Raw genomic sequence first — 24,884 nt, 5'->3', positions numbered from 1 at the left:
CATGTAAAGCTGCCCATCTCCTGATGGTTAAGTTGGAGCCCGATTCATTCCCATCAGAGCCCTGTATCCCTTCCCTTCCTGGGCCCAGAGCCTTCACCCCTGGGTTGCAAGCCGATGGCTGTGGGCTTTCCCTATCCTGTTCACTGCTGTATCCCCACCAACAAGCCTTAGTTGCTGGCACACTGGAGGTACGAAAGGTGTTCTACGAATCGACACATGGCCATCATGCCTGCGATGTCCACTGGGACTCGGTCAGCTGCAGGACTCCCCTACCTACCCGCCCCCTAAATGCTAAGAGCCCTGTTTGAAGCTTAGAACTAGAGCAAAATCAAGAGGCTGGGAGATTCACTTCTTGAAACTTATTTTAATATCCTCCCCACCCCACCCCCCAAGTTGGGAAAGTCCAAAACAGTCTGACTGGATTTAATTACAAATTAATACACATTTTTTTTTGTCATTGTTTAAAGTAAATCAGTTGTGGCAACAAGGGATCATCCTTGAAAAAAGTGAAACCCATATTAACAAAATATGTCATGGAAGAACCCCACTTCGTGATTTCACTGGCTACTTAAAAGTCTAGAAAACGTCAGCGTTCCGCATGTTCTCCGGGGCTAGTCCATGCAGTGGAAAGAGGCCTTGCCCAGACTCAAGCGAGCCCCGTCAGCTCCAACCAGGCCCCAGACCCGAGGGAAGCGAGGAGACAGGGCAAGGGGAGAAAAGACAGATGGACAGATAAAGTCCTGAAGCTTCACTTCTAACCAAGCACATGGGGAGAAGGCGGCGGGAAGTTCGAGGGACGGCTCAAAGAAGCGGCATTCTTTCAACCTTAAGAAAAAAAAGGTCTCCCAAGATCACTGCACGAGAAGAAAACAAGGAAGAGAATGTAATAATGCTGAGTAAGTCTTGCCTCCTCCGTCTCTTCACATATGCAGACACCATCCTCTCAGGGTTTTCAGGGTCGTGCTCAACCCGAGACCCTGTAGGGACTCTCTGCTTAACAGCTTGAAAGTAATGGTTAAAAAAAGGTACTACACAAACACACACAGACATAGATCATGTGTACAACCCGTGCATAGACACTTGCGATGATAAAATGGAAAGCTGGGGGCACCGAGGACTCCTGGACCGACTTCCTTCCGTTCAGAGTTCCGCAGACCATATCTACCCACAAACATCTCTCCAACTGGGATTACCCCCTCTTCCCCTAAGATCTCCCGGTACTGGGGAGACTGGGGCAGAGCAGGTCCACAAAACCAACAAAGGTCCCAGCGCAAGTGTCACCAGTGACATTTTTCACACGTGAAAGACAGACTACAGTTATCTGAGAGCTCTCTGCCCTTCCTGACTGCCCTCCCCCTGCCCAGGGAACTCGCATGCCTGAATGCTGCATCTTTAAATATTTCTGGCTGAGCCTTCTTGCCACATATGTCAGTAACATTCCAAGCTGGCTACCACATGCTCAGGCTCTGGCCTCCTCCCCTCCCTACTGTCGAGTGCTGTGCTGTTTCAAGGGCACGTGGGGCCACACATCTCCCGTTTCAGCTCTGTCTTCAGCTGATCACACATCTCAGAAACGACCGAATGTAAAAAAACAAAACAAAACAAAACAAAAAAACAAGAGCTCCAAAAGAATGTTCATATTCAAAATGCCTATCTCCCTGCAATTATTTTTTTAATTCCACTTGATCAATCTATTAAGGTGAGTTAGGCAAAGCGTGTGTGCACATGCACACACAGACACACACATCAGCGCACACCCACAAAATTCAGAGGCTTGGAGGTTGTTTCCTGCCAAAAGATCTAACAGAGGAAAGCTTATGAGCTGATCAAGTTTTAATATCGTGGTTAACAAGAAAGTTACACCATTTAGCAAGCACACAGAGACCGCAGGTAGGACCTCCTGATCCCTGGAGCATTTGGCTCCCTGGCCCATTTTCTGCCTACCTCTGGAACAGTTTTTTGATAGTTACTACATTCAGAGAATTCAAGAGGACTGCATGGACAGATGAACCTTTATTTAAAAAAATAGCACTTCAAATAAATTAAAAGGGACAACCGTCAAGTGTTCAAATTGTGAAGAAATAGTTGAAAACCTAGAGACTCCAAGCTGCGGGCTTCTAACCTCGTTCTTTGTCCAATGGCAAAGCCCCACACATCTCAGTCCTGCCACTCGACGTTTTCCCTACTGAGATGAGGGAAGCAATTGCAAACAGGAGACCAGACGGAGGAGAAAGCTGCATCTGACTGGAATGAACATTGCCACGTACTTGCTAATACGGGTTTCACTTTAGGACCAAATGTATTCTTTCAAAAATAAAAAAGGGGGGAGGGAAGCTGCATGTTTTTAAAAATTGAAATTATTTAGGGATAAAACACTAACTCTAGTGCCTTTAACGGGCAATAGCAACTTTTTTTCCTCCGAAGTCAAACACCATCCCCAGCTGAGCCTTTGTGCTACAAGCTTTTCAGGAGATGTTACCTAAACTTTATTAAAAGAAAAGAACAAGTTTAAATATAGACACTGGACTAGCCCAGTCTGTATTTTCAAGTCCACATTCTTCATCTGAAGCACTGCATCAGGGACCCCCCTGAGTCTGCATGTTTTCAAGTTCACAGTACATGGAACCAGTTTTTCTTTTTCATTTTTTCCTCACTCAGAGCAGCCACACGTAGTGGCCGTTGACGCCGGAACCTCGGGCGGGGCCTTTTCCTACGAGGCCTGGCCAGAGCTGCCCAAGGCTTCTCCTCAATGAGAATCGATGCTGTCATGCTCTATGGATGGGAAAAAAGCAAGAAAATAAAAGCACCTGGTACAGGTTTCATGAGATCCATTCGGATTCGCTATGTTCCAAACCCGCTGCTGAATGCCATTTGTCCACTCTGTGTGTGCCGAACAGTTTGCAGCCTAGGAGTGGGTCTCAATTCGAAGAACTGTTATTGGACGCCCCCGAGGTCGATGCAATAGCAGCTCCAGCAGGGCTACTCGTGGAGACCGACTTTCGGATGTGAGGCAGCAAGTAGGGGTCACAGGCCAGCTGCTGGACATCGATGCGGTCCTCCTTTCGGTAGGCCAAGCATCGTCGAATAAACGCCTGAAAGGAAAGTTTCTTGAAGAAGCCTGAGGCAGATAATCCTGCTGCTCCCAGAGGGAACCCTGAGGCTCTGTGGCAGCTGCCAGGGCCCAGGCCCAGATCAAACACCCTCTATAAAGAGAAGGGGCTCGGGGCCTTTCCCAGAAATCACGCCCGGAGAGGACCAGGCAAGGAGACACACGGGCAGCAGCACCTCTCTGTGACCACGGGCTCCTTCCCTGACAGAGGCACCTGGGCCATTCCTGAGTGGGAATGGGGCATGACCTGGCCTCTAGAGACCTCTGCCCCCAAAGCACAAAGACCAACGCAAAAATCTCTCTGCCTTGGACGGTTTACACAGGCACATCTAACCTAATGGTCCTGCGTGTACAAAGCACGGCCTCATGTGAACTCGCCACATCCTGAGGAAGTAAAAATTGTAATGACAAACCACCGCCACGTGCAGGGTGAGGAGACCAACACTAACACTACAACGTGTCACAGATTGGTAAATGCTTGCCTTGTGTATCACATTCTTCCCTAAAAGGTGATCAAGCAAATGATGAGGCACACACCTAAGTACTAAAGAAAACCTGAACAGGACTTGTTTCCCCAAGAGCTCTGCAGACAGAGAATCATGCTATGAGTGGGGTTTCATTCAAAATCCTAATTTAGTGGCGCCTGGGTGGCTCGGTTGGGCATCAACTCTTGATTTCAGCTCAGGCCACAATAAAGTGGTTCCTGAGTTCAAGCCCCACATCAGCCTCCACGCTCTCTTCCCCATGCTCTCTATCCCGCCGTCCCCCCCCCCCCGCCCCCCCCCCCGCCACCGCTTATCTGCACTAGCTCATTCTCTCAGAATAAACTTTAAAAAAAAAAAAATCCTAATTTACTACCAACATGGAAGCTTCCTTTGTGCTAGGTATGAAGGGCTACACAGGATCAGTTTCTATAATTTGTATCACAGAGGCCCTTAAACAGATGGTTTATCTTTTCCTATTTTTTAACCAGACCATTTTAATCAAAGTCTCGTAATGCAATTATTTTAAATACAGGAATTGGACTTTTAAAAATCTAAAATGTCATTATCACCCAAAGATCATACTTTACATTCAGGTGATCATAATGTCCCAATGTAGGGTCCATCGAGGGTAACAAATGTCTCATTCTGGTGCACAATGCTGACAAGTGAGGGAAGTTGTGCATGTGTGGGGACAGAAGTACATGGGAATTCTCTACTTTCTGCTCAGTGTTGCTATGAATCTAAAACTGCTTTAAAAAATAAAGTCTAACAAAGTCTATTTAAAAAAAAATCCAGGGACGCCTGGGTGGCTCAGTCGGTTAAGCATCCGACGCTTGATCTCAGCTCAGGTCTTGATCTCAGGGTCGTTGAGTTCAAGCCCGGTGTTGGGCTTGGCACTGGGTGTGGAGCCTACTTAAAAAAAAAAAAACAACCTAAAACACGAAATGTATTATTTTTTTCCCATGTTTAATTAATACAACACATAAGTATAACAACAATCCTGGTTTTCCAAAATAAAAAACACCTGTAGGTAGCTGCCTGATTAAAGTATTTGGAAGATAAAAATGCATTCACAGAAATAAACTTAATAATCCTTGGCCTTTAAGAACGACCCTTCTTAGTGAGATATGTGACACGGTAACTTGAGTTAAATGGGTTACTTTGGGTTGGATACAATACTGGTCAAACTCCCACCTTGAACTTTCTTTCTAAACAGCCTCCAGGGCAGGCTTTTGAAACAGGCATCAGATCACACGGCTGCCTTGAGTAAAACCTTCCTGTGCTTCCCATTTCTCCCATCTCGGTCTACAATCTGCCCTGCAGCCTCTGCCCTGCCTACCACACTCTCCTCTGTTCCTCCTGCATCCTCTGCCCTGCCTACCATACTCCCCTCTGTTCTGCCTGTTCTATGGATCTGCTGAGCTTGTCCTCACATCTGAGCTTCGTGCGCTTCTCTGCCTAAAATATTCTTCTCCCCGGGCACCTGGGTGGCTCAGTCGGTTAAGCGACCCACTCTTGATTCTGGCTCAGGGCATGATCTCACAATTCGTGGAACTGAGCCCGAGCTGGGACTGTGCACTGACAGCACGGAGCCTGCTTGGGATTCTCTCTCCCTGTCTCTGCACCTCTCCTGCTCGCACTCATGTGCTCTCTCTCAAAAATAAACAAACTTAGGGGTGCCTAGGTGGCTCAGTCGGTTGAGCGACTGACTCTTGGCTTCAGCTCAGGTCATGATCTCAGGGTTCATGAGTTCGAGCCCTGCGTGGGGCTCTCTGCTGACAGCATGGAGCCTGCCTGGCATTCTCTCTCTCCCTCTCTCTCTGCCCCTCCTCTGCTCTGTCTCTCAAAATAAATAAACTTAAAAAAAAAAAATCTTCTCCCAAATCTACACAGGGCTCCCACCATCACATTATTCAAGACTGCTCAAAAACATCACTTCCTGCTCCCACACCCCTGTACCCTCCCTTTCTTTTTCTTCATAATCTCTATCACCATCTGAGATGGAACCGTTGTTAGTTACTGTTCGTCTCACCTGGTGGAACAGAACCTCCTAGCAGGCAGGGAACTTGTCTGTACTTCATTGCTACACACTCACCGTTCCCTCTCTATGACTTAGTACAGTGTCTAGTACTCGACAGGCACTCGGTAAGTATCTGTTGTAGGAGAGTGAGTGAAGAGGGTAAGGGTTTGAAAAAATACACATTTAGAAGGGGGAGAAGGCTTTTAATGACTCTTGAATTTTGTACTGATAATCCAGAAAACAGCAGTTGTTTCCTGCTGACCAGTAGGTCAAAACTTACCTTTGCTTCAGGTGTTACTACTGGCTTTGGCGGGAACTGCACTTCAGTAGCTTTAAGAATAGTATTTTCTTGTAGAATGTCTTGCTGGGACTGGTTGTGGCCAAAAGGCTATCAGATAAAAACGAAACAAACAAAGGTGGGCCTGTGGTTAAAATTAAAGAGAACACAATTCAAAACCATAGTGAAGGGAAAGGAGAAGATCTGCTTTGATGAGAACTGCTAGAAAGAACTTCGGAGATGGTCTCCTCGCTCTCTTTTTATAGGTAAGGGGTGGAAAGGGTCAGAGCTTAAGTACTAACAAGCTCACGGTCCAGCACGGAGGTTAAGGCAGGGCTGGCACTGGAAGCAGCGTCTGCCACAGGATAATACCTCTGTCGAGGTTTGCTGACAACAAAAACCATCCTAGGAGGACCCGGCAACCTCTTCTGCCCTGAGTGACAACTGTAGGCTTAAGTAGTACACATGTGTGCCACTGGCAGACCCAAGACCCAGATAAAGACAGATGGAACAGGAAGTAAACAGGAGACGGAATAAGAACAGGCGCGTGGAATAAAAGCTGGGGTTACTTAGCAGCTTCATCTGTGCCCCAATGTGCCATTTTCTAATAGCCTTAAAATACAAGTTCAAGTTTAGTGTCATCTCTACAATGTTTCTACTAAGAGATCACAATTCTTTCTACATAACCTCTACCAACATATCAGCAGTACTTCCTCATTATCAGAGAGTATAAATAATAATTAACTCCTACTTGGGATGCCTGACTGGCTCAGTCAGTGGAGCACCCAACTCTTGATGTTGGGCCCATGAGTTCGAGCCCAACGTTGGATGTAGAGGTTACTTAAAAATAAAACCTAATAATAATAATAATAATGATAATAATATAATTAACCATTACTGGCTCTGAAGTTTCCCCATATTACAAAGGGTAAGATACAGAAACAAAGACCAAGGGGCGCCTGGGTGGCTCTGTCAGTTAAGCATCCAACTTCAGCTCAGGTCATAATCTCATGGCTTGTGAGTTCGAGCCCCAGGTCAGGCTCTGTGCTGATAGTTCAGAGCCTGAAGCCTGCTTCAGATTCTGTGTCTCCCTCTCTCTCGGCCCCTCCCCCACTCACACTCTGTGTCTCTCTCTCTCTCTCTCTCTCTCAAAAATAAATTAAAAAGAAAAGAAAAGAGAAGAGAAGAGAAGAGAAAAAAGAAAAGAAAAGAAAAGAAAAGAAAAGAAAAGAAAAGAAAAGAAAAGAAAAGAAAAAAAAAGAAAAGAAAAGAAAAAAGAAACAAAGACCAAGGAGAAGTTAAAGAGGAAGCTGAAATCTAAATTAAGAGCTTGGTCTAGGGATTGTAACAAAAGTATTAAGAGTCCAGGGGAGTCGCAGAACCCCCAAATGGCTTATACTCACAACCTACACTGTTGGAACCACCTACAAATTTTGATTATTTATAACACACTGACAGCAAAAATACGGCTATATGTGCCCTGTATCCTAGTATGTATGTTTACCCTAAGGGAGCATTCTCATAAGGAAAACATAAATGTGAACAATTCATTAGGTACAGTTCACTACCTAGGTTATTATGTGTCCAAATAACCTATCACCTTGATCCAGAGGTTAACAGATGGTGAATATTTTCTAACACTACATCTCCCCAGTACAGAAGGTAGAAACCACGCTTTTATTAATAATATCTTTAACTACTGGGGTAGCTGGGAATGAAGACCCCTGTAGATTTTCCAAGTTCCAGTCCGTGGGACCCTGAAGAATGCCTCCTGGGACAACTGTATATTTGAAATAAACCAGGTCATATAATTCCTTATACATATTATCAGAATCAAAACCGATCCTGGATCTAATTGAAAACGGTAAAAATGTATGTTTTTCAATAGCCCAGTGAAATTCATTAGGTACTCTGTTGAAAAGTTCTGCTTATGCATAAAGCTGTTATTGTTGTCTGTGTTTTCCTCAAACCACATCCAAAAGTTCTGTATAACCAAACGATTAATTCCAAGAGAATAACGGACACCATGCCAGTGCATACATGTGCCACCCAAGCCAGATATCAAGCCACCACATCCGACCTTCCTTACCTTCCTTCCATAAAGACACTGGTAAAAGATCACACCCACTGACCAGACATCAACTTTATTTGAGATCTTTGGTGGCTCTTTCCCAACCACAAAACACTCTGGTGGTAAATACCTGGGACAAAAGGAAAATAAAATGACTGTATAAATCTAGGACATATACAAAAAGGCAAAGTAGAAGACCTTGTGGGAAATAAAAATATCTCAATTTTAACTGAAATTTAGACGAAAAAGCGACTTGGGCCTTGCTGGGGAAAGTCCGTGAGAAAACACTGTAACTTAAGGAGGCAGCATGTCCTAAAAGCCTTAAAATACATTTCTCAGTTCACCAAGAGAGGCAAATATTCTCCCCCCAGCCCCTGTTTCACCCACCACAGCATCTTTTCCCAGGGTTGCCCCTAATAGGAGTGTCATTCAACAAGTTCCAAAAAGGAGGGGGAACACAAAAGAAGTTCATTCCCTTTTATAAGAGCTGCAGCAACAAACATCAAAACAGAACTTGAAGTGGTGTGGGTTTGCTTTCATGTTGGCTGAGAAAGAGGACTGTCTCTAAAATAACTATGTTAGAAGTCCAAAGGGGGGGGGGGGGGGCCGGGTGGCCCAGCTTGTTGAGCATCCAACTTTGGCTCAGGTTATGATCTTGCAGTTCATGGGTTCGAGCCCCGCATAAGGTTCTCTGCTGTCAGCACAGAGCCCGCTTTGGATCCTCTGCCCCCTCTCTCTTTGCCCCTCCCCTGCTTGCACACACGCTCTCACTCTAAAATAAACAAACATTTAAAAAAACAATAAAAGTCCAAATGAATTCAGAACCCAGTATTAATCTCTGAGGGGAGGGGCTGTATCCTTCATAAGGTAGCTCTCTTTGTAAAATCTGGACTGGGAATAACTACAATATATAATAAATGGTGATACTACAGTCCAAGTTATCAAAGGGTATTTTGTGTTGCCCACTTGAAGGGTGATCAGGGGCTTCCTGAAGACTAACAAATAGGGGAGAAAAAGCCCACCAAACTAGTAGTTAGCACAACTCAATCCTCATCTGAATTCCTTCCCTCCCCACCCACTCCTGGCTTGGAAAAAGACTGGCTGCACAGCCAACCACACCAAATTGTATGGTGTGGAAGGTAAGTGCCTCTTGGCATTTAGGAAACCAAACAAATACGCTTCCACTCACTGCCTGGGGTCTAAGCCCTGGCACAGCTGGAAGGCAGCATTCTGAAGATAACAGATCGATTTCTGCAGATTTCATGCTGGCAAAATCAATTCTGTGAAAAATTCTTTATTTTAGACCCTGCTGTGCTTCCGGTATAAAAATCTAAACTTACAACTCGAAGGGGGCCACAAGAGCTGAGAGGAAGAAAATGTTCCATGATGGGCTTTTTTCTTTTCTTTTAAAAAAGTTTAGTCTTATGTTCTTGTTTCTTATTTATTTATTTTTAACAGACATTTGGGGATGATTAAGACCACTGACCTACATTATTACTTCACAATGAAAACTGTTAGCCAAAACACACACTGAACTCATGAAGTGGGGAAAAAAGCAAAGTAACAAGAATATAGGAAAAAGAATAAAAAGAACAGCTCTTCCAAATGTCACTAAAACCTCCCTGAACCTGACTTTTCACGGTTCTTGATTCTTTAACATACATAATTTAAATATGATCTTGCATAAACAACAAATAGAACCTTGGTTCCAAAATGATCATTTTAATGTATTTATAACTCTTGTGGAGGTGGTAGAGAAGGACAGAAGTTGTTGAATTTGTCCAAATGATGAGTAATAATTTAGCCAAATATTCACAGTACAAAAGACATTGATTTAAAAAAAAAAAAAAAAAAAAAAAAGACGTTGACTGCCACTTGACAGTATCAGTCTGGAAAAGTCACTTTCTAGGTCTCAGTTTCCCCATGTATAAATGAAGAAATAAACTAGTTCTTCACCCAAATAATACTGACAATAATAAGCACTGTAATTCCCTATCAAGGACTTCGGGAGAGAGTAGAGGACGGTTCTATGATATTGCACGAAATTATGTTTAAAAACATAATTGCATATTCTGTCACAATAAAATCATCCTACAGAAACAGGATTCTCAGGGCCTAATCTATAGGTCATTTATTTATAAGTAGTATTGAGGGCACCTGGCTGGCTCAGTCAGTGGAGCATGCGCTGATCTCACGATTATGAGTTCGAGCCCCCATGCTGGGTATAGAGATTACTTAAGAATAAATTTTTTTTTTTTAAAAAGTAGTATTCAATGTAGAAGAATTCTACCAAACACTGCAACTACCAAAATACTGCAAACCGTTGCCTAGAATTTGTTATGTCTTCCCACCCTGTTTGTATCGATCCTCTAGGACCTAAGAGGATGACATATGAGGAGTGTGATTATGACAATGCTTAGCACTACCAATATGGAGATTTTTTAAACCTTCAGAGGAACCCACAGAATTAAGTTTTCTCAGTAGCCCCCTTTTTACCTCTCTTTTTGTTATGAAAATAATCTCCAAATATAATCTAAAGTAGAAAGAACAGTAAAATGAACCCCCAAGTAACCATCATTGAGCTTCAATAATTATCAACATGGGGCCAATCTGTTCATATACACCCCTCCCCCCACCAACAGATTACTCTGAAGCAAATCCCAAACATCACATAATTATTATTTAAATTCCAACCACTGAATTTTTATAGCTCAGCAAATACAGCAATAGGTAGCAATGAGAAAATGAATTTAACACAAAAAGGCTTAACTTTTTATAAGAACAAGTTACCAAACAAAAAAGCTAAAATCTAAGTTTCAGTGAATTTATATAGCAGAGGTATAGACCTGTTTCCAGAATTTCCAACAACAGATATTTTTGTGCCATTTAGTGACAGGAACACTAACCCACAATAACCACCATAGTAAATAAACACTGTAAATGTAGCTTCTATTTTAAACCCAGGATCTCAAAGGTTTAATTTAGGGACTGATTTTCACTATAGGTACCATCTCCACAAAAAATAAGGAGGAATGAAGAGTAGGAATTTTGTGCACATGATGCTTTTCTAAGGATTTGATGGATTCTCTAATATACATAATTTACATATGATCAGACTGATGAGAATAAAGCTCATCCTGTGGGCTGTAAACGATACTCTCCCTTCTCTGTCTGCTTCCAATCAACGCCCTCATTCCCAGGCAGTCAGTATTCTGCTAAGGCCTAGGGCCCTCCAGTCTCAAAGTTAAGTGATCTGACCAACTGACCCTGGGGTTTAATATATGTGGGACTTCTATGCCGCCCCCAACCTCAGTTTGGAATCAAATGTCCAATTGGCAGCTTTCTGTTACCACCTCAGAAGGAAAAAGAAAGCTCTGTCTGTTAACACACCTTTACAATCACAAAGTGAGTTGTTTGGGCTGTAGGTATCTTTTATGGCTCCTGCTGTCAAAAGCAGGCAGAAATAAGAGGTCATGGAATAAGCAGGTAGAGCTAGCTGGGGTAGGGTGGTGGTGGGGAGACGAGTGACAACAGATGGGAAGAAATGTGGCTCAAAACATTTTAGAACATGGCTGATGGGTACGGATAAATTTCTTTGCAAACTGTGCTCACTTTTTTCCTGTTTAGATTTCAAGGGATGCTGGGGTTACTTTACATACCGATCTTTACAACTTCTTAGTTCTTGACAGGGCATCATCTGTAGGCAACTCTAGAAATGAATCCCTCATCCCATTAACCCATAACAAGAGACCTACATTTGTACTGAAAAAAATTTAGGGCCATTCTTTAAATACACAGGAGCAATCTCGTTCTCTCCCTACTCCATAGGGCCAGCTCTAAAGAAACACACAACTCCAACACCTGGCCATATATAATCTCTCTCAATGGTTTTCAAGAAAGGAAAGAAAAATTAAGACAAGTTAATATAAATACAGAGAGTCAAACGGCCGAAAAGGCAGTGATATTTGGGGAGGAAAATCTACTTTGGTTTACTGCATTTTGCCTAAGACAGGATGTAGATATTAATTAATGATCAATTACCAACATTTCAGTATAGCACAGCCATATCTCCACCAGCCAACCTGGCAGATCTCCCAGATACCTACCAATAAGTACCAGCACCTTGTGACGTTAGCTCCATGCCATCCACTGAATTGTAGCTATCATCATCCATGATCTTGGAAAGACCAAAATCTGTGATTTTTATCTCTCCACATGCTGTACCATTTACTAAAAGAATATTACCTAAAAAGATGAAAATCTTCATGAATAAAAAGAGACTTACTAATTAAGAGAAAAGTTCAAGGTAAAACAGACAAGTAGGGGACAAGTGAACTCAAACTCTCGCAAGTAATAGCAAACATCTAAATTCGTGGAATAAAATGATCTGGACTCTGGATGCTAGAGGAGAGTCCTCAGTGTCTGGCTGCAAACTTCCATTTTCCAAGAATCACCTGCTAGATGTGCCAAAACCACCACTATGAGCAGTGGAAAAAAAATAGCAACTCGCCAAAGTAAAATATCACTTGGACGGCTGGTCAAAAATGATGGGCAAGTTTCATCTGAGCTTTCAGTAACAATCTCTAAACCACCCTGTTTAGAACAGTAGCTTCAGGACCGGGGGAAAAAAAAACAAAACAAAACAAAAAAAAAACAAAAAAACCCACACAAGGGAAACAAAACTAGTACCACAGTGCCACCTACAGTTCCTATGATGGGAAAATGTATTGGATTCAGTGCTGGAAAACCCAATAACACAAATAGCTGTTGTTTTAAAAACCACTTCATTATAATGACTTTTTTTTGTCATTTGAATTGTATTAGAACATTAAAGAATAGTGAATAGTGAGATTTAATACGTAGCTACCAGTAGAGGAAAGCAGAGTTAACAACTGTGCCCACCAGGAGGTAAATGGGAACCATCTTCCCAACACCCAAGCCAAAGCTGGTTCCAGCTGTCTACAGAGAACATATGCAGACTTCTAAAAAAACAACTGAGGATGATGACAAAAAAAAACAGAGGTGGGGCGCCTGGGTGGCTCAGTCGGTTAAGCGTCCAACTTCAGCTCAGGTCATAATCTCATGGTTTGTGGGTTAGAGCCCCACACCGGGCTCTGTGCTGACAGCTTGGAGCCTGGAGCCTGCTTCAGATTCTGTGTCTCCCTCCCTCTCTGCCCCTTCCCTGCTCGCACTGCCTCTCTATCGTGAAAATAAAGAAACATTTAAAAACAAAAACAAAAAAAAACAGAGGTAAAAAGTCTAACTGCCCTCTACTGTTTGCTGAGGACTACTGAAATTGGATAGTAACCATACAAAAAGATGTAAATCTGTTCGAATTTAATGAAATGGGAGGCATACCTGCAAAATAAGTCATTAATTTGGAGGCACTTTTGTCGAAAAGACTTGGACTAGAGGACTACTATGTAGTGTGAAATGGAGCTCACCCAGAGCAGGCCTTGCTAAATCGGGCTGACATGGTGACCCGCCCTGGCTCTACAGACAAGGGCATCGTTTCTCCAGAGCATTTCATCCGACTCATCCTCTCAAACCCAGCATTGTGTGGCTGGGCCTCTTTCATTCCCACACCTACCCAGGCAAAGCCAGATATTACTAGGCCTTCTAGGCTCCTGCCACATTCTCTAACTTTATCAGATTAGAAGTCACTTTTAAGATCAGAGAAAAGCCATCAATACTGTCACCTAAAAGTCAGACATACCTGGTTTGAGGTCATAGTGTATGATGGGAGGTTTTATTTCATTTAAGTACTTTAAAGCATTCACAATCTGCATGATAATGGACCGGGCCTCTTTCTCCGACATTAATTTGTGCTGTTTCAGGTAGAAGTCCAGATCATTTCCCTCACAGTACTCTAATACTGTACAAAACCTAAAGACAAATAAACCAACATTTGACTGTGGGAAACAGCAAGGAAATCAAGACTAACTAAACCAGCCCCAGCGAAAACTTTAATTAGCTTCTTGCTCTGTTCTTTAGTCCTGAAAGTACTCTTCTATTCTTTATTCAGTATTAGCTACCTGAGTGTTTGCCAGGAAGGAAACTGCTTTCTCTCCTGGTGAAGAGCCTTCACGCCCTCCACACTGGAATCTGTTGTGCTACAATTCGCCCACGCATACCTCTTCTTAAATCTAGTCTATAAGAACACTGACAAGAACTGTAATGTACTTAAGCTAGATTATCTTTCTAGAGGGGTCTACTACACATTTCCACACCGTGCTCCAGTTCTAAACAAGCATATGGTACTCAAGCATACAAGTCTCAATGCAAACATTTCAAATGATCCTAAGCGCTGACAGTGAGAAAAAATCTAGGGTTTGCCCACGTCCCAAGAACTGGTTTCATGTCATGTCTCCTGGTGGTTTGGCACAATACTGTATATAATTGCTTTCTGCTAAACACAAGAGAACTTTTAAAAGTACAGTATCTGTTGTTCTAACAAATATGCTATTGCATAGTGTGAGTTTTTTCCTTCACTTATATCAATTCATCATATAGACCCAAATTTAAAACTACATACCATTTGTGGCATGAAGGGTCATGTGTCTATCTTCTAAGGGAATTGTAAACTGAAGTAAGGATTCCTGAATTGTTTGAGTATTCCTGAGAGATGAAGACCTTTTAAACGATCCTAAGCTGTGACAATACGGTTGTATCACTCAGGATCTATCCAGGAAATAAAAACCACCTGAGTATTTAAAACAGAGAAGTTTTAGCTCAGGGAATTGATCACATGGATGATGGAAGAGCTGAGAGGATAAACTGGCCAGTGAGGCACCCCAGAGATCATCCAGAACAGGAAGCCATTAGCACCCTAGGGCCAAAGGGCAGAGATGGTGCAACCTGAACCCAGGGTCACCAAGAGAGACTGGAATCACAGCGGGGAGGGGGAGGAGTGTCCCTACCCACCACCATCTCGGTCTCCCCAGTGGCTGAGCCCAGCTGAACAACAACTGACACCGGAGCCTGGCAGAACAGCCTACAAGGGTCATCTTCCCTAAGATGCAGAACAGGGTAAGGGTGAGGAGCAGACCTGAGAGCTAACAGGCTCAGGACTAGAGAGGACTAGAAGGCCTCTGGGAAATTTGAGGCCTTCAAAAAACACTGCGATGAAAGGTGGACATACACCGTCCTGCGGGATCCCCAAACTGAGCAGCCTGTGTTTTCTTTGAAGCATATTAGGGCATGCTAGCACCCTATTTGAGAATGAATAGCAAAAATTTATAGATTCTCTGATCTAAGATATAGATTCTCATGTTTAGTGGAGGTATTTTTTGATCCAAGTGCAAGCCTAAAATAAAATGTCACTTTAACACCCAAACAACTCTCAGAAGATTTTCTAACATGATGGTGAAAAGTCACCACATACACAATAGGAAGAACAAAATAAACAACTCAAGAATAGCACACAACCAAGTCAATTTCTTAGATTAGTTAAAAGTATATATACAATTTGAAACCATAGATAATCTAAGTCATTCTCCTTATTTTTGAAATGTTTTTGTTATTGGGTGGGGGGCAGTCTACCTAGTATTCAAGGAATTTAATCACCCTTGGAAACCTGTTCTCTTAACCAGATATTCTTCTAAACCCCATCCACGCTAAACACACACTGACTATGCCTGGTCCAGAAGGGCCACCCTTCTGGAAAGGGGTCATCCCTGAGCAGATGGAAAAAGGGATGGTACACATTTCCAAAGGGAATGAAGGTCTCTCCCTTTGGGAAACATTTCTAAATGTGGGGTGGTTCTTGGCATAGCAGTCTCTGAGACACCTGCTGTTTAGAATAGGCCTGAATGCCTAGAATCACCCGGAAGGCTAAGAGGGAACACCTGCCGACCAGACTCTGAAGTTCAGACTCCTACAGAGAAAACATTTCCAAATGCTGAAATATTCCTAAACTCCTGGGTAAACCCAGAGGTGACAGAGCTTACCTTACCCAGTAATAAAATACAACAATGCCTAACAGTATTAAAGATCTTGGGCAAGTCATTTCACTTCTCTGGGCCTCAAATTTCCATCTATAAAATAAAGCTGAACTGAGATCCCTTCCAACTCTAACATCCCACATGCCTGTGAGGCTATGTTTTCACAGGCAGCACTGGGTTATGCCTTCATTTGTGCCACATTCGTTCCCATTCTATGATAAAATCACATTGCTGGTACTTCTTTAAAAGGCCCATCACGGTTCATCAGCATCTCTGGGGTGGAGCAGAGGCTCTCTTGTACAGTCCGCACCCACTGGGGCACGCCAGAGGCAGCTGACACCAACTTGTGACAGTTACCAAGAGCTGACAGTTAATTTTCAGGAATTTTATGAGCTGGTTATTAAGCCACTGGTAGGATGCAAGGACAAACAAAAGGTGGTTTATTCATACAATGGAATATATTTGGTCGTAAAAAGGAATGAAGTACTAATATATGCTACAATAAAAACCTTGAAAAAACATCATCTCAAATAAAAGCAGCCAGTCAGAAGACTCCAGATACTACATGAGTGATTCCTATACAAGTCCAAAATAGGAAAGCTATACAGACCAAAAAAAAAAAAAAAAAAACAGACTAGTGGCTGCTTAGGGCTGGGAGTGGGGTGGCGGTGGGGTGGAAGAATAAGGGGGTGACAGCAAAAGGTATGGGGTTTCTTTTTGAGGTAGTGAAAATGTCCTAAAAATGACTATGGCAAAAAAAAATGACTATGGCAATGATTGCAGATCTGTGAATATACTAAAGGCCTTGAACTGTTTACTTTAAGTGGGTGAACTATATGGCATTTAAATTATATCTCAATAAAGCTTTTTTTTTTTTAAGTTAGTAGCTTGAAATTGGACCTGTTGAGAAATTTATTATCACAGAAATTGTCAAATACTACATATTAGCCCTATTCCGACCCCCACCAAGCTGGTTGTTAAACATTAACCAGCACACAACTATACAAGTCCTGTGGCTAAGAGATGTATTGCTGACCCAAACATGAATTCACACACGATCATTTGCCCATAAATACATACACTTGACTCCCTCAGAGAGTATTTCCTTGACCCAGATTTAAGCTCCATTTCATGAGTAGTCAACACACTGGAAGAAAACAGCATAACTGCTAAGCTAAAATGTCACGGCACTTACGAGTCAGTGTCCAGTGAAAAGTAATCATACAGCTTAACTATTCTGGGATGATCCAGTTCTTTGTGAATCCGGTATTCCCTACATGCGTGCCTGTAAACAAAGTGGAAAATTAACATTTTGTATTTTGGACTGTCTTTTAGACCTCTAAAAGGATACTTCTACACATTCTCTCATTTTTCCTTGCTTCTGCCTATTCATTCCATTCAGATCTGGCTGGCTCTGTATCTTTCCTCATCCTGTTTTCACTATTAGTATCCACCAATCTGTTGAGAAAATAGTAGGTGCTCAAATATCATTGAATGAATGGATGCCGACCGTTTCAAGTTCATTCTATCACAATCTCACCTGTTTTATATTTATACCCAAATATCGAAGCTTTAAAAATTATAAAGACAGCTTTTTCTCTCTCCTCAAAAACTTAGTATCTCTAAGTGTTTATATCCTGGGGATACATCAAGGAAATCAATTTTAGCATGTAAACTCCTTGGGTAAAAGGATCACTGACTGTACAAGGCAATTAGTAGTATTCTGTATTTGTTTTTAAACTCTCCTTACAAAAAGAACTTAAAGGGCTATCAGCTTGACTTTCTTTTAAGAAAATGTGAATCTAATAGAAAATTATGAAGCCCTAGTTTTCTTGGAATGAGAATCTACATATATGCAAATTAACATCTTTTTATTAAATACTTTTCCAATTTCAAATCACTTAATGAGATTAGGAACAAAAATATACTACATAATCCGACATATTCATTGAGTTTTAAAAGACTAGAACGTGTTTATTCAATATAATTACTAATAATTTTTAAGGTAGTTCTTATTTACAAAGAGAAGACCAGAAAATTCTTATATTTTAAGTAATCCGGCACGATTTAACTTGGGGCATTTTCTTATAAGGCAAGATCAGAAAAGAGAAACTTTCCAGAGTATGGTAAAATATAATCAGGTGATGTTTTCTGAAACTGGTGTGTCCCAGTATGTCAAAAATACACAGAAAGTACTCAACTAAAGAAAAGATGAGGAAATGATCAGGGCAAGGAGGAGAGAGGAACAAGAATCTAAAAGTAATTAAAATCTATTTTTCCCGAATGGAAACTGAGCCTGACTGAGCTTGTTTTTCAAGCTGCCACTTTTAGCAGTTTTTGCTTCTTGTGATACTTCATTTCATCATCTTTATGTCTTTCCGAACAGAAAAGACATGCCAAGCACTTAGGCAGAGAAGTGTCAGGACACCACTACCCTGGGACCTGGAAACCTGGCTGCAAGAGTCCCAGCTGTGTAACGCCACTTCTCTGGGCTTCCCCGACGCTGCACAGGATTGGAGGTTTCCGAGGACGCTCCCTGGAGACGCAGGCCTCCGGAGCCCCGGTGCGGACCCTGAGCAAATGTAGCTCTGGCCCAGCTCCTCATTCCACCTAAGCAGCATCACATGTGTCCTTTTCGTACATCAAGATCCCACCTAATAGTTCATTCAGTAAAATCCAGACGATGCTGTTAACAAAAACCAAGTTTAGAAAGCTAGGGACTAACCAGATAACCCTCAAGTTATTTCTTCCTCTAACATACTAAAAATCTACAATTCTCTGCCCTTCTGTTGTAACTTTTTGGTTTTGTTGTGCATTTCAGGGCAGAGACCGATTTCTCCCTCAAGGTACAAGAAACAGAGGCAACTAAAGGAGGCAAAACTTAAGAACCAAAGGAAGGGTCAAAGTCCTCCCCAACTAACGGCATTTGCCATGTCACTGAGCACACTCCCTCAACATCATGTGAAGCTCTAAGCCCGCTTCTCGAGCTTCATCGGGCAAGGCCGTGGCTCTTTCCACATCCCTCGCATGTTCAACTTTTAATTTAGCATCCAAGGGGTTAATGCACTACAGAAAGCTTAATTAGAAACGGGAAGAATCTTATCCGCCCATGTGTTAGTCTTTTACTCTTTTATAAGTGGATATACATTCAATAGGCTTACAAAATGACTTTATCCTAAGAAATTAGAAGACCATCATATGTAAGTGTATAATGATAAAATGATTTCTGTGGACAGCTTTATATGAAAGGTTTCCTACTGTGGAGTTTTTAATATGTTATTTGGGGGAGTCAAAGAAATCTTGTTAAAAAAAAGGAATCTTATAATACCTACTAATGCTTTAATAATGCAAAAGTAAAATAATCAGTTTGCTTTTCGTTTGTGGAGGAAGGAGAAGAAAGGAGGCACAGAGCAGAACTCAAAATTAAACAAAACAACAACCTTTTGAGTTCTTCCTTCTTTCCTAATAAAGACTCAAATAAATGTCTTTATTCCAGATGGGACTGGGAAGTCACTCCCATGAAAGTAAAAGCAATCAGAGACGTTACTATGCAGGATAGCAGCATTTTCATATTTTATAATGTTACCATAACACTAAAGTGTACCACTTTTTAGTTTAATACTAAATTTTTTTTTTTATTAAAAAAAATTTTTTTTTCAACGTTTATTTATTTTTGGGACAGAGAGAGACAGAGCATGAACAGGGGAGGGGCAGAGAGAGAGGGAGACACAGAATCGGAAACAGGCTCCAGGCTCTGAGCTACCAGCCCAGAGCCTGCCGCGGGGCTCAAACTCACAGACCGCGAGATCGTGACCTGGCTGAAGTCTGACGCTTAACCGACTGCGCCACCCAGGCGCCCCATAGTTAAATACTAAAATTTTAAAGCACTGTCTAAAATCTGTTATATGTTTGATATACGCCTCTGTAAGTTCCAAGGAGTTAATGACCTTTTGCTAATTCACTATCATCTGTATAGCCTGTATTCATTAGTACGATTTCATTATAAGCAAAATCTTTCAAAGAAAGGTGAAAGTGTGTAAGAATTTCTCCCTAGGTTTGAGCAAAGGTCTTAAGAACTTGGCACGCTCCCTCCCCATGTGTCTGTCTGTCAGCTAGGAAATGGCCCCTGCAGAGACGGCTCCATAGAAGGCACTTGGGTGCCATGATTCCCACCTCTGGTGAGGAAATGAAGAGTAGAAAGGTACCACCATGAGCTCAGTAAAGAGCTCAGAAAGCTGAGACGCCCCCCTTCACTTGCTCTAGGACTCTGCCTGGTAGAGAAACGTGAGGAACATACCCAATTCCTACCCACCAGCACTCAAAGCAGCTTGCCAGATGTGTCACAGAGGTACAAGGTCCAGGCTTTGACCCCTCATTGTTTCAAAAGGCTAAGGTGGGCAGCACCCCACCAGCAGTCATCACAGTATTCCTCAGTAGAGTTCTCTTTAGGGCCAGCCTAAGAGGTGGACGCTGAAACTAGGCAAAGTATGTGCAAATCCCAGCACAGGAACCACCTTCTCAAGGTTAATCAAGGCTGGCCCCTCATAAAGTCAAGTGGTTTAGAGTGGTCAGGTCACACATAAGATACAGAACAGGCTCCAGGGATAGCTGGAGAGCATTTTTAAAGAGAAGCAAGTACCATTCCAACTCCCTACGTACTCTGAGAGTCTCAATGTAAGGGGGACATTTCACGTTTCTAACTGGTCAGAGCAACATGTGGCTTCCTTCTCTGAAGTGCTCCTGGCATTCACTGTGGCATATGCCATTTGTCCCTGAACGCCAAGTGACTGGAATGTGCTTGTAATAATGTAACTGTTCCTCAGAAGCATCTGGACTGCAGCTGCCTGTCACGTAAGATACACACACAAGGTGCCATGCATAAAGCACACCTCATCCCTTTTGCTACCTCCGCTAAGCCCAATTTCTCTTAACGCCACAGGAACCTTCACTTCTCCAGTGCTGAGTGCCATCCAGCACAGAATGGGGGGGCGGCGGAGGGGAGGGGAGATTCCTGGACCCCTGATAAGGAACATGTATACAGCAAGAGTTGCCTTGGTCTATGCCCCAAGAACCACTGATGATGTAGAAATGTTTTACTTTTCCCTTGAGATTTAGAAGCCAATTAAAAGGCTATTTCAGGGGTGCCTGGGTGGCTCAGTCGGTTAAGCGTCTGACTTGATTTTGGCTCAGGTCATGATCTCGTGGTTTGTGGGTGCAAGTCCTGCATCTGGCTCTGTGCTGATGGAGCGGAGCCTGATTGGGATTCTCCCTCTTTCTCTGCCCCTTCGCCACTTGCACCCCCCCCCCAAAATAAAATAAACTTAAAAAAAAAAAAAAAAAAAGGCTACTTCAAAGTCCACTGCTTTTTTTCCCTTCAAAGTACAACCTGTAAGAAAAAAAAAACACAACTGCTCTCATAGAAAGGAGGTGAGTTTACATTAAAAGTGGTTATCTTCTCCTTCCGGGGTCAGGACATGTCTAATTCAGTGCTTTTACCTACAACAAGGAAACAATACTAAGCCCAGTGGGGATCCTAACAGCAAATCAGGTATGAGTGGCCTCCAAACCGAATGAGCCATGAATTCCAACGTTCTGAAGCTTGGGGCGGGGTGGGGAAAACAAGCCAAACCCGCAATTAGTGGATCAAAGAAATTCACACCTGTACATGTAATCATTATTCAAGCTAAAGAAGTCACCCTCCCGGCCCTTCTCCCAACACAGAAGAGGAGCGCCAGCCAGTGGCATTCAGGACCCTGAACACAGAATTCGGAGGGGAAACCGTGAGGGGGAGGGGGACACAGCACTGAGGAACTGAATGTCCAACAAGCACCACTGCAGACAAGAGGCACCCCAGGTACCCCCCCTTCCCATTTCCTCCATAAAGAAATGACTGAACAGGCAGGAAAAAGCCCAGCCCAGAGCCCCTCAGGATGCCCAGGCCACTGAAGGACTCCATCATCTGCTTTCTATAGACAGCAAGACAGTTTCCGAGGCTTTACTTGTTTACTGTAGCTAATGTTACACACATAACGGAAAGGGAGGTTGAAAAGCATGGGTTTTAGATTAAGGGAAGTCTAGATTTAAACACCAGCTCAGCCATTTCTTAACTATTACTCAAATTCTGTAAGTTTCAATTTGCTCATCAGTAAGATGGAAAATTTCTTACTCTCCCAGGATAGTCATAAGGATTAAATGAAACAACAACAATGCATGTACAGCTGTTAGCACAGGGCCCAAACTACAGCTGTTACTTCCAAATTTTGAAAAATCAGACACTCTAGGATCACTTACTTGTGGTAATTCTCCTTTTTCTCATCTCTCCAGTTTTTATTTAACTGGTGAATTTTCACAGCTACATATCTTTGTTCTGTTAGATCAAATGCCTGCAAAGAAAAGGAATAAATTATGTTCTGGATAAATGCTAACAAGAATTACAGGCAAGTAACGGACTCAAAGCTTCTATTTAACACATCCATGATTCAAAACCCCAAATGCATTACAAAATAAAAACAACAGTGGATGACAACACATCACATACTTGTTTCAGAGTTGCAACCATCTTCTTGAAACTTGTGATCAGATAATTTAGAAGTCTCCAGACTCACTGGCACCAAGGGGCTTAGAAAACAACCAAGTACACACCACAAACAGCAAGACAGCCCATGCCTTACCAGTCATTTCCAAACAGTTCTCTCTGTGGACAATATCCACCCTCTCTGGGACCTCACTCCCTTGCATTGTATCTTGCCCCTCTGCTGACACTGGGACAGGACACTTCTAAAATGCTGGGGACACACACTATCTGCTCCTTGAGAAATAACCCCTCCAGATACACCTCTTCACTGTTTGCTTAGAAAATAACCTCGTAATTTGTTACACTGTTTATTAAAATACAAATAAAATAACACCCTGCCTTTAGCCCCACCCATATACAATGGGCAAATAAAAAGCAGTTTTTGATCCCAACATGTCTGAAAGTTGTCACACCAGATCACATCTCCAGCACTGTCCAAAGAAAAGGACATACTTTCCCCAAAGACTGCCACTGCTGGAAAGTCCTGCATCAGCTAGGTAGTGCTAGATCATGGGGCGGGGGTGGGGAAGAAGGGGAACAGGTGGGTTTGTGAGGATGCTAAGTGTAAATCACAAGTTGATAACGTGAGTAGTATTTTAACACAACAGGGTATTTCTCCTATACAAAAGAATTTATTGAAGAACTCCTTTGGGATGAATAATTTTTCTTAATTCTTAAGGTTGAGATGAGGGGTGCCTGGGTGGCTCAGTTAGTTAAGCCTCTGACTCTTGATTTCAGCTCAGGTCATGGTCTCATGGTTCCTGGGATTGAGCCCATCAGGCTCTGCACTGATAGTGTGGAGCCTACTTGGGATTCTCTCTCTCTGCCCCTCCCCCCCCCCCAAATAAATAAACTCATAAACAAATTAAAGTTCAGTAAGAAATTTAATACCTCAGTTCCAGCACTATTACCACCCATCTACCCGTTTCCACAAATGTATGGACAGATGAAACCAACAGGTACAGGATAAGTCATGACTCCCGTTCTACGGATCTTTTAAAACGTAAGCTACCTCTAGGGAAGCACTAACTGCAAGAGATGGCTACTCATGAAAGAAACTTCTAATTATATTAAATTTAAACCAGCATTTTTTAATATAAAAACTACACAATTTAAACAGAATAGCTTATTTCACAGAAATGGAAACTTCTGAACTCTATTTTTCTTATAGAATCTGAAGTCCACCTACAAGCTTATAGAACATCATGCCTTTACAGGAGAAAACCATTTATAACCATTAAAAGCCAGATCAAATACCACCTAATTTGTAAGAGCACTAATGATACGACAAGTGTCTTTTTGTCCACCCACTGTACCCTATTTCTGAATCCAAGACACTGTGATCCACCACCGATTTAAGAAGCATCTAAATTTCAGGAATGTAAACATGACTAAGGAACACACTAGGAAAACACAGGATGAAGAAATAACTAACAAGTAACTGGGAAGCAACAAGAACAAATGCTGATGATTTTAAAAAAGTATTTGTTTCACTTGTAGGTTTATACCCAAAAGAATTACAAGCAACTTCTCTAAGAGGTATGTGCCCATGCATGTTCAAAGCAGCACAATTCACTACAGACCAGGAGAGGAAGCAACCCCAACATCCACTGCCAGAGGAATGGATAAAGAAAACGAAGTATATGCACACAATGGAGTATTATTCAGCCTTAAAAGAAGGAAATCCTATCACATCAACATGGATGAGCTTGGAGAACATCATGCTAAGTAAATGAGCCAGTCACAAAAAGACAAATACTGTGATTCCACTTACACAGGTATCTAAAAGTAGTCAAGTTCATTGAAACAGAAAGTAGAATGGCAGTTATCAGGGGCTGGGAGAGGAGACTTGTTGCTTAATGGGTAAAGTTTCAGTTTTGCAAGATGAAAAAATTCTGCAGATCTGTTTCACAACAACATAAATACACCTAACACTACTAAAATGTACACTTAAAAGTGGTTATGATGATAAATTTTGTGTTTTACAACTTTAAAATTATCAAAAACAAAAAAATAGAGTGTTTGATTCAAGAATGAAAACAGAAACAAAGAAAGCAAAAGGAAGGAAAGATTAAAAACACAAGTTAATGAAAAAATCAAAGAGTAGACGTGATCAACAAAATAAAAAGTTGATTCTTAGAGGAAAAAATAAACATTGACTCATCTCTGACCTATCACTCAAGAGATATAAAAATAAACACTTCAGGGGCGCCAGGGTAGCTCAGTCTGACTTTGGTTCAGGTCATGATCTCACTGCTAGTGAGTTCAAGCCCCACGTCGGGCTCTGTGCTGACAGCTCGTAGCTTGGAGCCTGGAGCCTGCTTTGGATTCTGTCTCCATCTCTCTGCCCTTCCCCCACTAGTGCTCTGTCTCCTCTCTCAAAAAATTAAAAAATTAAAAATAAA

General features: G+C 42.2%; 1 protein-coding gene across 12 annotated transcripts in view; it reads right to left on the bottom strand.

Annotated features, from left to right (window-relative positions):
- Positions 1–352: 352 nt before the first annotated feature.
- Positions 353–24,884, bottom strand: part of TLK2 (tousled like kinase 2) — a 116,507-nt gene continuing 91,975 nt past the window's right edge. For 5 of the 12 annotated variants that reach the window (XM_040452017.1, XM_040452018.1, XM_040452006.1 and 2 more), the window contains 6 exons: positions 22,197–22,288; positions 17,101–17,190; positions 13,679–13,848; positions 12,069–12,207; positions 7,981–8,092; positions 5,393–6,002 (listed from right to left, as the gene is read on the bottom strand). In XM_040452017.1, coding sequence (XP_040307951.1) covers positions 5,700–6,002; positions 7,981–8,092; positions 12,069–12,207; positions 13,679–13,848; positions 17,101–17,190; positions 22,197–22,288 — 906 coding nt within the window. In that variant the 3' untranslated portion in view covers positions 5,393–5,699. Of the gene's footprint in view, positions 3,093–5,391; positions 6,003–7,980; positions 8,093–12,068; positions 12,208–13,678; positions 13,849–17,100; positions 17,191–22,196; positions 22,289–24,884 lie in introns of those variants that run through there. The other 7 variants (XM_040452008.1, XM_040452010.1, XM_040452011.1 and 4 more) reach the window with 4 other exon arrangements.

The sequence above is a fragment of the Herpailurus yagouaroundi genome, unplaced genomic scaffold (genome assembly GCF_014898765.1).
Source record: "Herpailurus yagouaroundi ecotype Mexico unplaced genomic scaffold, PumYag 206, whole genome shotgun sequence".
NCBI classification, from domain to species: domain Eukaryota; kingdom Metazoa; phylum Chordata; class Mammalia; order Carnivora; family Felidae; genus Herpailurus; species Herpailurus yagouaroundi.
Note: the sequence above shows the minus strand (reverse complement) of the source record. Positions and strands in the feature narration are given on the sequence as shown.